This window comes from Tupaia chinensis, unplaced genomic scaffold (genome assembly GCF_000334495.1).
Source record: "Tupaia chinensis unplaced genomic scaffold, TupChi_1.0 Scaffold000133_1, whole genome shotgun sequence".
NCBI classification, from domain to species: Eukaryota; Metazoa; Chordata; class Mammalia; order Scandentia; family Tupaiidae; genus Tupaia; species Tupaia belangeri.
Window position 1 is genome coordinate 4,427,839 of NW_006159602.1, and position 14,038 is coordinate 4,441,876.

The window sequence follows — 14,038 nt, forward strand, 5'->3', positions numbered from 1 at the left end:
TGGCCGGCCGTGGTTCAAGTCCTAGATCCACAGGCTTAAAACTCACGCCAGGCGTTTGTGTGTGTGTGTGTGTGTATGTGTACCCAAAATTCCAAGAGGAGAACAGAGAAGAGATTATGGTGTGGTCATCCTCCCCTGGGAGGTGATTTCTCGCTTTCTGTCTGACACATGCCTTACAGCAAAAATCTCTCTTAAAAAAACAAAACAAAACAAAAAACAAACCCACAAAATAGGACCCAATCCAAATACCCAAGTCCAAAGACTATGAAATTGAGAATTCAAAAAAAAATAAAAAAATAAAAACCTCTCCAAGAAAAAAAAAGGGGGGGGGGAACCAGCAGTTAGTGTAATGGCTATGTCGCTGGACTCCCACGTAGTGGACCACGGTTCGCGTCCCAGACCCAGTAGGTTAAAACTCACGCCAGGCATGTGTGTGTGCGTGCCCAAGATCCCAAGAGGAGAATGGAGGAGAAGGGATTGCGGCGTGACCATCCCCACTGGGGGGTGATTTCTCGCTTTCTGTTTCACTAACTCTCTCTGTCTGGCGAGTGCATGCACTCTATAGCAAAAACCTCTCCAAAAAAAAAAAAAAATTGCTCTCATAATACTATGAAGACACATTTACCCCTGTCACTGTGTTTGGGAGAGGCAGTGATGGTCCAAAAGCCAGGGTGGGTAAAGCTGCTGGTACCTGAGCACAAATCCAGGTGGTGACACTGAACCATGCTCCTGGTCATTGTATTCCTCACTGGCATGTGCCTACAGCTAAACTATTATTTACTTTATTAAATCTTGAGTTTGGTAGTATTCTGTGTGATAAAATGGGAAGCATACATAAAGCCCTTAGAATCAATACCGGCATCCCAAAAAATCCAACAAAATCTCATGAATTCTGTAGAGATGAGAAGGAAGAAAGCGAACATATGAAGTAGAATGTGACTGCACAATGGCGAAGCACACATCATCTATGTCACAATATGTCACCTAAAGAAGACTACATGGAATTTTGAAAAATTGCTAAGAAACAAGATTCGTCTTAAAGGAATTCAGTCTCACAGTACTTAACTTATTATATGTGTCATTGCAGGAAGTTGATGACATGAAGTGGAACAAAGAATCACCGACAATTGTAAACTACTCTTGATTCACATTTTCTTTTTTTTAGAGAGAGATTTTTGCTATAGAGAGCGTATGCTTGCTAGAGAGACAAAGAGAAACAGAGAGACAGAAAGTGAGAAGTTACTCCTTAAGGGGGATGGTCATGCCACAATCATTTCTCCTCCATTCTCCTCTTGGGATTTTGGGCACACACACACACACACACACACACACACACACACACACAAGTGCCTGTAGTGAATTTTAAGCCACCAGGTCTAGGACTTGAACCACAGTTGACTACGTGGGAGTCCAGCAACGTAACCATTGTGCCATCTGCCGGTCCAAATTCACATTTTTAGTATTAAATATCATATAAATCTTCACTACTGTAAGTAGTAAAAAAAATCTAAATCTTTACTATCATAAGTAGTAAAAAACCCATAAATTGAAAACGCATAATCTTGGGGAATATTAAAAAAAGAAATCACTATAAAGTTCCATAAAAATATAAGCTGGGGAGTATTATGTATGCATAGACTTCTGTAGGAAGAGATTTTCTTTGGTAGAATGAGGAGAAAGATATATAGAACATTATATAATGAAATAGTATGAAGAATCAAAACACTGTTAATATTTTGCCTAATGATGATAAATCTTACTTTGGGGTTTAAAACTATGTCTACATTTGTGACTATGACTATTTTGTCTTTTGTCTATTTATCTTTCTGTCTGCCTAGGTTTGGTTAGTATTTTTTTTTTTTAAATAGCTAACACATTCACATTGTTTCAAAATCAAAAAGTATGAAATGTCTTCCTGCATATCACCTGCCCAGTCCCTTTCCCCATAAAGGCAATGGCTTTATTTTTATTTATTAATTTTTTAGAATGATTTCTGCTATAGGGCATGTATGCTTGCCGGATAGAGAGAGACAGAGAGACAGAAAGTGAGAAATTACTCGTTAGAGGGGATGGCCATGATGCAGTTCCATCTCCGTTTTCCTCTTGAGACTTTGGGCACACATATACCTGCACCCAGTGTGAACTTTAAGCCACTGGTCAGGGACTCAAAACATTGCTGACTACATGGGAGTCCAGCGACATAACCATTATGCCATCTGCTGACCCTGGCAATGGCTTAATTAATATCTTGTTTATCCTTTCAAAGAGTTTTAGCTCATAGAAGCATTATTTAGATCATTTAACCATACTAAACATTTAATAATTAATGTAATATACATTATTTAAAATAATATTATTCATTTCATTTACTAATATTTAACTTTATATACTCTTGACTGAAAGTAATACTATCAGTATGACACAATACATGTAATAGTATTAGTACTTTGTTCATTTAATGTGCTTAGTGCTCTTCTCATAGCGATGTAGAGCTTTTCCTTGTTCTGTTGTACAGTTTTGCAGAACTCCACTCTATGCCTGAACACAAATTCATTCAACTTGCCCCCTGCAGAAGGACATCTAGGTTGTTTCCCATGTTTTGCTGCTGAGCATAATTTTGTACAAATGTCATTTTGGATGTATGTAAGAATATGTCTTTGGTAAATCCCTAGAAAGAGAAGAGCCAAGTTAAAGTGTGTACACGTTCTGTTTCTCATAGGTATTTCCAAATCACTCCCCCACACAGGTAATGCCAGTTTATAAGAGAGAGGAGTGTTTCCACCACATCTTCAACAAAACCTTTTAAGTTTTTGCCAATCGCATAATGAAAAATGGCTCTCTCTGTGATTTTATTCATGCTTCTCTTTTTATTAATATCTTGTTTACCTTTTCAAAGATTTTTCATGCATATTTGAGCCTATTTAATAGTTACCTTCCCTTTTTGATGAACTGTTTCTGCGATCCTTTTCCCATTGATCTACTTGACTGTAGTTAGTTCTTTTTTTTAGTGAGTTCTAGGAGTACCTTATATATTTGGGACATTAACCCTTCGTGACACAAATGATAAATATATCCCCTTTTGTCATTTGCTTTCTATTTTCACTTTATAATATTTTGGCTGCATACAAATGTTAACTGCCTAAAAAGAAAACTTTTTTCTATAATTTATTTTATGGTTTATGAGTTTTATCTCATAGAACGTTCTTCTTTCTTGAAGTTATAGTTCCCCAAGTTTTTCTTTTTTTAAAAATTTTTTTCTTTTCTTTTTTTTTTAAATAGGTTTTTGCTATAGGGAGCGTGCGCTCACCAGAAAGAGAGGGAGACAGAGAGACAGAAAGCAAGAAATCACCTCCCTGGGGAGGATGGCCACGCTGCAATCCTTTCTCCTCCATTCTCCTCTGGGGATCTTGGGCATGCACGCACATGTGCCCAGTGTGAGTTTAAGCTACCGGGTCTGGGACTTGAACCACAGTCAACTACATGGGAGTCCAGCAACATAGTCATTATGCCAACTGCTGGTTCCCCCAAGTTTTCCTTCTAATACTTTTCCTACTTAAAAAAATGAAGTATTTCATCTATTTGGAATCTTATGATGTGAGTTACTAATATAATTTTTCCCCTAGATGGCTAATTTATACTATTTTTACTATTAATTTTTAATTTGATGGACATCAGCAAGTATTTCTCCTAAATTTTGTGAAAAGTTTAGGAAAAAAAAAGATTTCGCTTTATGCTAGTTCTTCTTACGAGTCTAAAGTGTTGAAATTCATGACCATTACTGATTTTTTTAGAATACTGTGGAATTGTCTTTCTTTCTTGATCAAAAGTACTGATGCAGGAGGTCTGGTTATGCATGCACTTCCTGATACTACAGAAAATAGGGTGGAAAACACTGGGCACTTGTTTTCAGTACCGTCTGTCCTTCACATATAGGTTTATGTGTGTTTGTGCATACATATAAAAAATAAAGTAAGGATAGGGCATTTGCCTCCCCCCCCCATTTACTTTATTGTATTTCCCATTTACTAATCATGTAATGGCTATGTGGTGTTTTGCATCTAAATGTACCATACTGTAGTCATCCCCACCAGAAGCACAGATTTATTTTTAGTTTTTGTTAGTATGTACAACACTATAATGAACACCTTTGTGATGAAATCTTTGTTCATATTTCCTAATCTATGTATAAAAATTGTTGAAGGGGGGGCCAATGGGCGGCGTGGTGGTTAAGGGCACTGGACTTCCACATGGTTGGCCATGGTTCGAGTCCCAGACCTGGGGCATACTTTCTCACTTTCCCTCTCTCTCTCACTCTGTCCCTTTCTCACTCTGTCCCAAATTAAAATAATAAGTAAAATAAAATTTAAAAGTTCGCTAAAGTAATTCTTTAAAAAAATCGCTAAAGGCAGAATTACTGAGTCAATCAGTCTGATTGTTTAAATGATTGGTAACCCATTAGGACTATCAATTCCATACAATGTGATATAATTTAATATTTTCCAATTAATAGGTAGTAAAGAGTAGTTGAGTTTTAATTTATTTGATTTTTAAAATAATTTTATATATTTAATAGCCATTTATATTTCTTCTTTTGAGAATTTCTCATTCCTTATTTTTAAAATATTTGAAATGTAATTAATATATTGCACGTATCAATCCTGTGTCTACTTGATAGTCTATCTAAATAGTCCCAATTTTTCATGTTTTTAACATTCAGAAAGAAGCTAAGTTGTGTAAAGTACAATCTCTCTGTTCATGTGGTATACCTTCTTTCCCAGTCCAAGCATACAAATGCACCTAAATTTTGTCCTAGGACTTCTGTTCCGTCATTTGATTTATTTCTCCCACGAGAGAAGAAGAGGTGGAGGATAGGCAGAGGGAGGCACCCCCAATAGGCTCATCACATTGCAATCCAGCCTCAGCGAGCCAGGACCACGGGCATGTGCACAAGCACCTGGTGTGCACACGAAGACCCAGGGATGCCACCCCAGGACCCTCCCGCATGGCCTCAGCACTGAGTGGTGCTGCGGTACCACTGTGCCTCGGGCGACTTGCTCCTTCAGGTTTACACTTAAAGGTTCACTCTCTTCTAGAGTTCATTTTGGCACAGGGTACGGTGCTAGTATCTACCATACTTTCTTGGTACTTGTCTTGACATTATTTATTTATTTATTTATTTATTTATTATTTACTCCCCTATCCCCGCCGAGCATCATCAACACTGCTGTGCTAGATGCTCCAATTATATATCAAAACACAGACTTGAAAGAAAAATGTGCTAAATTTGCCAGTGAAAAAGAAAGACATTACCTGGAACATATCCGTATCTTTATCATGGGTGTACTCGACCACCACAGTCTGGTTCCTTGACAGGGTGTAGGATATGCTGTGCTGACCTTTGCAGCTGATAGCCTAAGAATAAAATAACAAAATACAAAAGTGTGTTGAAATTTATTTTACCATCTTATAATTCTATCAGTCGTTAAGAATCCTCACTGGACCAGCAAAACCCAGCGCGAGCCAGCCTTTTCCTAACAGTGAGGCTTGTCCCTCGGCTGCACCCTGAGTAACAGAGGAGCAACGGTCACAATTTTGGTTGAATCGATTATTCTAATCTTACTTCAACTCAGTGATGACTTTTTTTTTCCTTATAGAGAGATTTTTCCCATAGGGTGTATGCGCTTGCCAGAGACAGAGAGAGAGAGAGAAAATGAGAAATCACCCCTTGGGAGGATGGCTATGCCTCAGCCTCTAACCTTCCCTTCTCCTCTCAGGATTTTGAGCATGCACATGCCCAGTATGAGTTTCAAGCCTCCGAGTCTGGGACTTAAACCGTGGTCAAGGCTGTAAGGGTCCAGCGCCTCAACCATCACACCACTTGCTGGCCCCAGTGATGACATTTTGAAACTAATACAGTGAGTGAGTGAAAACATTAATGTTTATTTTACACAAGTACATCAATGACATTTTGTTTCATTATTTTTTTCTAGGTGCCAGACATTATAAGTGTCATACAAGGATGACTGAAAACAGCTGCCAATGTGGGTAAGGATTTCTGCATTATAATGTAGTTATATGCTTCATAATAACGTTTCAGTCAATGGCAGATCACACAATGGTGAAGCACAGCACAATGGTGAAATCACCCGAAGTCACACTTCGCAGGAAGTTTCCCTATTGTTACATGACACATAACTGTATTATTTTACCAATGATAACAATGTCTGTATTTTGTCATACATCTCATTTAAATCTTGTATACACAATTGTTTGATCCGCTCAATAAATAAGGTAGGTAACTTGGTTTTCTTTTTAGACTAGAAAAAGCGAATTTTCTATTTCAAACCATCAAGCTATGTTATGGCTCTTAGTGCCTGCATACTGACTTCCGTTGTGGTCACATACTTTTAATATTTCTAAATGAACAGAGAAATTGATTTGAATTGTACTCCAAATTATTTCAATTACACATTTTGTCCATTACTTTAACCTAATTTATCTTCATTTCTACTCCTTTACATGAATTATAATAAATAAAACTTTAATAAGCCTTTCTATTAAACATTTATTGAACGCCCATAACTGTATGAAGACCAAGAAAGCTTTTAGAAGTACCTGGACATATAGTTAATAAAAATGTACTCTGAACATTTATGTTTGACTAATATAATAGCTTAGAGCAATAAATAGCACAACTTTCCAAATCAACTTTGAAGTTGGCCTGGTTCATGTCATGATTATTTAATAATCTGCTCTGAGGAACTTCATGATTGAACTAATGTTTTATTTTATGTGCTTCATTAAGATAATACAAGTATTAGAAGTAATACAGATATTTAATATGCTCAGAAATAAAAAAAAAAAAACTTCTAAAACTACTCAACTCCACTAACGAAAGTAGTCTTAAATTTTCATCAGTCTATGTCAGATAAATTCAATGGCATCGGTTATAAAATGCTATCTTTTTTTTTTTTTTTAAATGCTATCTTTTGAAAGCCAGATTTATAGGGACGAGCAGATGGTGTAGTGGCTATGTAGTTCGAGTCTTGGACCCAGTGGCTTAAACTCATGTCAGGTGCATGTGCATGAGTGCCCAAGATTTCAAGAGGAGAATGGAGGAGAAGGGATTGTGGCGTGGTCACTCCCCCTGGAGGGTGATTTCTCGCTTTCTGTCTCTCTGTCTCTCTCTACTTTCTGGCAAGCATATGTGCCCTATAGCAAAAACTCTCAAAAAAAAAAAAAAGAAAAGAAAAAAGAAAGCCAAATTTATAAAGAACTATTTCTAGTTTAAGATGTGTAAATGTAAATGCGATGCATGTATTAATTAATTTGACTGTGGTCCAGGTTCAGAACCCCTCATCCAAACTACTTCAGAACAGGAGGTTTCAGATTTCAGATTTTTTTTTGAATTTTGAAATATAGACCTATACATAACAAGATATCTTGAAAAAGAGGAACCAAGTCTAAACATGAAATTAATTTGTCTTATAGACTCCTTACAAATCTAGCCTGGAATTAGTTTTATACAGTGTTTTTGTACTGCAATATTTTGAGTGTGGCCCTTCCTGAGAGAGGTATGGACCATTCCACTTGGCAAGTGTCATGGTGATGTTTACAAACTTGAACTGTGGAGTATTTTGAATTCTGGACTTCTGGACTAAGGATGCTGTGTAATCATTTCACAATGCGTACATACAGCAAATCTTGAATATATGTAATTTTTGTTAATTATACCTCAATAAAGCTGGGGAAAATTAAATTTAAAAATAAGTGAGTGTTTATAGTCAGCAAAAGAAAACTTTAAGTAAAATAATTTATTAAACTCAAACTTAACTAAACTAATAATTAAGACGTATAAAATAACCTATTTTAGGGTTCCTTAAAAAGTATCTATTGCATTTAAAATGGATTCAATTTACAAATATATCAATTGAAACTTTTTTTGGCACATGCATATATAAAAAAAGAATGTCTATAATTTGCCAATTAGCTGCACACCAAGAGCCAACAGGAGTAATTGCGGAAAACATTGTTAAAAGATACACATTTCTGTATGATAGTACCTTCTTTCTTTTTTCTTTTAGAGTTTTTTTGCTACAGGGTAGATGAACTCACTGGAGAGACAGAGACACAGAAAGCGAGAAATCTCCCCCCAGGGGGGATGGCCACACTGCCATCCATTCTTCTCCATCCTCTTCTCAGGATCTTGGGCACACACACCCACACACACACACACACACAACCACAACACACACACACGCTTCGTGTGAATTTTAAGCCACCAGGTCTGATACTTGAACTGCAGTCGGCTACATGAGGATCCAGTGATGTGACCATTACACCATCTGTGGTCCCAATAGTACTTTCTTAAATACAGTATTTCCTCGAGTTCTCCCCAAGACGTCTCAATTGGAAGTTACCCAACCTTGGAGAAGTCTAGGAGAGCAGCCCGCAAGCCATGTTTCTCATGCTTCAAGCACCTTCTCTTAAAATTATTACACATTTTGCTCCTTACTCTGTAACACACTTGCAAGTTTCAGTATGTGACCATTTCTTCCCAATGTGGTGTGGAATCAGTGCCCTAGGCAGATTTCGTGCTCTCCCTGGGAACTGACAGCTCTAGGCAGGGAGCTCTAGAGACACTGCCACACCAGGAAAAGTTGGGAAGCACCAGGAAAAGTCACTACTGGGTGCTAAGTGATACCAGTCTTCCTAGGCATTTCATTCTAAGAATATTCTTTTTTCTTTTTCTTTTTTAAGGTTCTGCTGTAGGGCATGTACACTCACTGGAGAGAAACAGAGAGAGAGAAACTAAGAAATCACTCCCTGGGGGACAGCCATGCTGCAATCCTTTCTTCTCCATTCTCCTCTTGGGATTCTGGGCACACGCACACACACACACACACACACATACACACACACGTGCCTGCTGTGATTTTCAAGTCACCAGGTCTGGGACTTGAACCACTGTACTTCATGTGGCAACACAAGAAAAAAGCTACTTATAGGGTCCAGAAACTGACCCAGCAAAGGGGACCATAATGATGTAGGGCTGATCCCGGCTCTCTTGACACTCCTACAGGAGCGGAAATGCTGGTAGTCTGAGAGATAAATGCCTGGTCAGGATATCTTGAATGTTGAGCCTATTTTAAAAATATATATATTTTCAAATTTCTGCTTTTTTTTTTTATGTTGCTAAAATATGAATGGTTGAGGTTAGGAAAGGTGAATGTTTTGGGGTCAAAAAATATGTTTTGTGCATCTTATTGATAGGAAAGTCCTCACTGAGGGCTATGATTCAGAGGTTTCTGGATTTGGGGAAGATAGGGACATAAGAACAGAGATTGTGCAGGAGACAAAGTCCCTAGAAGGTGGTGAGTGACTCTGGGAAAGTGATAATGCACACCCTGTTAGCAGGGGTGGCAGAAGAATTAGGGCGACATCCATCTCAAAGTCACTTCCAGTTTTAGTAGGGGTTTCACTCTGGAGAGGCTAAGCCAGGAGGGAAGTCCTGCCCTTTGAGAGCCCTGAGTACTAGAGCCCTGGACCCACCAGGCCGCACCTGCCAGAGGCAGAAGCACGGTGATGAGCTGGCCCGGGAGGACTGAGACTTCAGCCAGGCCTGGGAGTTGGAGCAAAATATGGCAGTCACACTAGCCCACCCAGAGCCCCCACTGGGCCCCTCAGAAATAAATGGAGAGATGAGGACTTCCCTTGATGACATGAATCAGATCTCACATGATCTTTTTACATATATTAAAGTCTAGGATGGGGCCAAACTTAGGCAGTCGGGGGAAGTCAGGAGGAGAGTCCAAGGTCCAGCAGGTAGCGTGGAGGTTAAGGCAGAAAGATCCTACACGGCCAGCTGTGCAGTTCGAGTCCCAGATGGAGCGGCTTGAAAATCATGCCGGGAGGCGGGAGTACCTACAATTCTGAGAGAAGAATGGAGGGGAAGGGATTTGTGGCAATGGTTACCCTTCCCTCATTCTTTCCCCAGAAATCAGAAATGATTTCTCAGTTTCTCTCTTTCTGGTGAGCACATGCACCCTATAGCAAAACTTAAAAACAAGTTCGAACTTGAGATAAAATTTTACTTTTCTGGGTCATATCTTACAGAGAAATCTGCAAGTACAGAAGGCAGTAAGTTTGTTTTGCTGTGAAGAATATCACGTTCTCAACAATATAGTTTCACGTTTAAAATACAACTTTCAGAAATAAAATGTCTAGTAAATCACATATTCATTGGCTTGACTCAATCACTGCAAATATTTTGGAAATAAAAATTTCCCCAAAGGCACATGGTTGTTTGAGATCTATTTCTGAAATAACAGAAAGGAAAGTAGGTAGGGCCTTCTCTCGGCATTTGCTATGATTTAGTTCAAACATAATGGCTGTAACCTAATGTTGTAATTTTACTCCACCGACTCAAATTTGGAAGCTAAGTCCTTTAACAGAATAGAATCCTCCACCCGATCCAGTTTAAGAAATTAACCATTACTTTGCAATCCCAGATGCCCAGACAGGCCCTTGCTGAGCCAAGACTTTTCCTTCTGAGCTGAGGATCTGTATCTTCTAAGTTCAATGCTCAGCTCAGCTCAGCCAGTCTTTGCTACTGAAGGATGACAACAGTCAGAACTGGTAGTCCAGAGTCAATGTGCAACACACACTAAGTGTGGAGAGCTCTCCAAGTCTCCAGACTTGAAAACAAACCTGGCTCATGGGTCTACACAATTTTTTTCCTTGCTATAAACCCATATGCACTTCTATAAAGTACTTGTAAAGATACATAATATATAATAATAGGCGATGCGTAATGCAAACTCTCATTGTCTGCAAGATGCCTAATGGGCATACCTGTCTTCCAGGCAGCCAAAGAACTTTTATTCAAATTTTAAAAGAGAAATAATTAAATCTTTTTATTTGTTAAAAAGCAGTGGGGGTAGCACTCAACTATAAAGTAAAAGGGAAAAAGCCAACTGAGAAAGGAACTGTTTTCTAGAAAATCCTAATTTATTATAGTTATGATTTAGCCCATTTAATTCAAGCTCTATAAGGCTGCTAAGTGAGCCTTTATCAGCTGCGTGGGAGAGAAAATGGAATACATCACCGTGGCAGGCACGCTGGTTGCTTACCCAATGTTTTTCTGGTTGCGAGCAACGGAGCAACGTGGGGCATGAAAAAGCTGACAATACCCCACCAGCTCTCCCGGGCTAGCCTGAGGCCAGCATGTGGAAATGAGACCTCATCCTGACCCATGAGGCTAAAGAGAAATTGGGGGTGGGGAGCTCGTGGGGCTGGAAATACCAGGTCAGATATCTCAGGTGTCATTAAGAAAATAACCTGGGACCAGCAGATGGTGTAATGGTTACATCACTGAACTCCCATGTAGTTGACCACAGTTCGAGTCCCAGCTCAGAACTGTTAAAACTCATGCTGGGTGCATATGCGTGGGTGACCAAGATCCTGAGGGGAGAATGGAAGAGAAGGGATTGTGTGTGGCATGGCCATTCCCCCCAGGGGGTGATTTCTTGCTTTCTGTCTCTCTGGCAAGTGTATGCACCTTATGGCAAAAATCTCTCTCTCTCAAAAAAAGGAAAAGAAAAAAGAAAATAACCTGATGGGGCCAGCCTGTGGCATGGTGGCTGCAGTGACTGGTTCCCACGTGGCTGACTACAGAGTCTGAGTCATGGACCTGTGGCTTGAGAAATGTACCAGGTGCATGTCCAAAATTCCAAAAGGAGGGACCAGCAGATGGCGTAATGGTTATGATGCTGGACTCCCACGTAGTCGATGGCAGTTCGAGTCCCAGACCTGGCGGCTTAAAACTCACGCTGGGCATGTGTGTGTGCACGTGCCCAAAATCCCGAGAGGAGAATAGAGGAGAAGGGACTGAGGCATGGCCATCCCCCTTGGGGAATGATTTCTTACTTTCTGTCTCTTTGTTTTTCTGGCAAGTGCACATGCCCTGTAGCAAAAATCTTTCTCAAAAAAGAAAAAAAAAAAAAAAAAAAAAAAAAAAAAGAAAAGAAAAAACAACCCAAAAAACAAAATCCCAAAAGGAGGAAGAAATGAAGGAAAAGAGATTACGGTATGACTATTCCCCCATGAGGGTGCTTTCCCACTTTCTCTTTTTCTCCCTCTCTCCCTCTCTGGTAAGCACACACATTCTCCTGCAAAATTCTTCAAAAAGAAATAACCAAATGGTGGGAGCTGTGGTGGCCACCTTGCACCATGAGAGGGAGGCCAAAGGATTTTCAAAAAAGCCTACTTAGGGCCCTGGTATATTGGAGATGGTGAATCAAACCTGGAACCACCTGTTCCCAGACTTTTGGGAGAAAAGTGAGGGTTTTCAGCTGCTCTGGGTTGGGTATTCTGTTACTTGTAGTCAATGGCAGCAGCATACTGTTTAGTCCAAACATTTTCCTCCTCCTGGGTTTCCTATTTCAGTCTCTACTAGCACAACCATATTCCTAGTCACTCACACATAAAGGCTTCAGTTGCCTCTGAGCCCTCTCTTGCCACTGGGATCTGTCCACAATTAGCATTATAACCATCACAATTAATCTAGTGAAGTCAGAGCCAGGCTTGCAGACTTCACTGCATTAAAGCAAGAATGAAGTACAAAGCAGAGCAAATAATGCGTATCATTTCACGTTTTCTCCTTAAATACAAAGCAGTTGTTGGGCAACCAGTACTTCCAAAACTGAGTTAGACCCCCGAGGAATTTCATAAATCAGCTCCTCGACAGCTCACAGCTTTCTGCTCTGAAGGATGGTGCAATCTAATTCATCCCCCTGGAATCTGGGCTGGCTCGGCCAACAGACGCAGTGGAAGTGATACATTGGGCTTCTGAATCCAAGTCAGGAGAAGCCAGCAGCTTCCACTGGGCGGTTCTTGGGTTCCCAGCTGCAGATAAGAAGCCTGCCTACTCAGACTCCACCAGGCTACAAGAAGCCCCAGCCCACGGAGAGACCCTGGAGAATGAAATGCCTTGTGGGGAGAAAGGGGCCCAGGAGCACTAAATGCAGGCGAGTCAGCGGAAAAGCTGCCTTGGGAGTGGGTCCTCCAGCTGCTCCCCAGCAATTGCCACGTGGATCCGAGGCAGACCACACAGCTAAACCCTTCCCAGAGTCACACATTTTGGAGTAATGTGTTACACAACAAAAGACAACTGGAACGATCCATTTTCAAAGCCTGTTGGAGCCACAGCTTTTTCCTCCCTACGTGACTCATCACAGAAGACATTATAGCTATTCGTGTGTGCAACTTCCTGAGACCCAAGGGCATGGGATGGGTGTGTTGATTACACAGGAGCACGGTATCTCGGCACAGAGCAGGGGTTGTGTTTTAACACAGGTTTCATATGCTCCTGAACAAGTTAGGCTGTTTATGGTTAGAGCAAGTGTGTATTTTTTTCCTTTTTTAAACTTGTCAGAGGACGTGTGCACTTACCTGAGAGAAACAGAGAGAGAGGGAGAAGCATCCCCCAATGGGGTGTAGTCATGTTGCAATCCTGTCTCCTCCATTTCTCCATGTGTTGGGACCCTGGGCATGCATGCACATGTGCCTGGCATGCTTCCTGAGCCACTAGATCCAGGACCTGGAACCCAGTGGGATCTGGCTCCCCCATCACCAGGCCACAGGGCCATCTGAGAGTAAATACGTACTTTTACTGTGATACTCTCCAACTAAGTAAGAACATTTACATTGATATTTAAAATTTACAAATTAATATATAAATGAAATCTGTAAAACATTTAAAACATTGTCAGAGAAGGAAAAGTCACCAAGAATGTCACATGGGCATTTTTCAGTCCTTACATATTCAGAACAGGGAGAGATTGGATACCAAGAACAAGAAGAAAATAACTGCTTATGTTAAAAACCATGAAGCCATAGGACCAGCAGATGGCATAATGGTTATGTTGCTAGACTTCCACGTGGTCCACCGTGGTTTGAGTCCTGGACCTGGAGGCTTGAAACTCATGCCAGCCATGTGTGTGTGTGTAGGGGGGGGGGGGGAAAAAACCCAAGGGGG

General features: G+C 40.3%; 1 protein-coding gene and 1 long non-coding RNA gene across 3 annotated transcripts in view; one reads left to right on the forward strand and one right to left on the reverse strand.

Moving 5' to 3' along the window:
- The window catches only part of PELI2 (pellino E3 ubiquitin protein ligase family member 2), a gene marked incomplete at its 5' end in the record, with an annotated part of 194,231 nt that overhangs the window by 21,439 nt on the left and 158,754 nt on the right, over nucleotides 1-14,038 (reverse strand). Inside the window, 1 exon segment of the mRNA XM_006144864.2 lies at nucleotides 5,311-5,412. Within this exon segment, the coding sequence (XP_006144926.1) occupies nucleotides 5,311-5,412 (102 nt within the window).
- The window catches only part of LOC114007162 (uncharacterized), a 20,248-nt gene continuing 7,223 nt past the window's right edge, over nucleotides 1,014-14,038 (forward strand). The window contains exons 1-3 of one of the 2 annotated variants that reach the window (XR_003548796.1): nucleotides 1,014-1,129; nucleotides 5,991-6,045; nucleotides 10,117-10,288. This is a non-coding gene — a long non-coding RNA (uncharacterized LOC114007162). Of the gene's footprint in view, nucleotides 1,130-5,990; nucleotides 6,046-10,116; nucleotides 10,289-14,038 lie in introns of those variants that run through there. The other variant, XR_003548797.1, reaches the window with a different exon arrangement.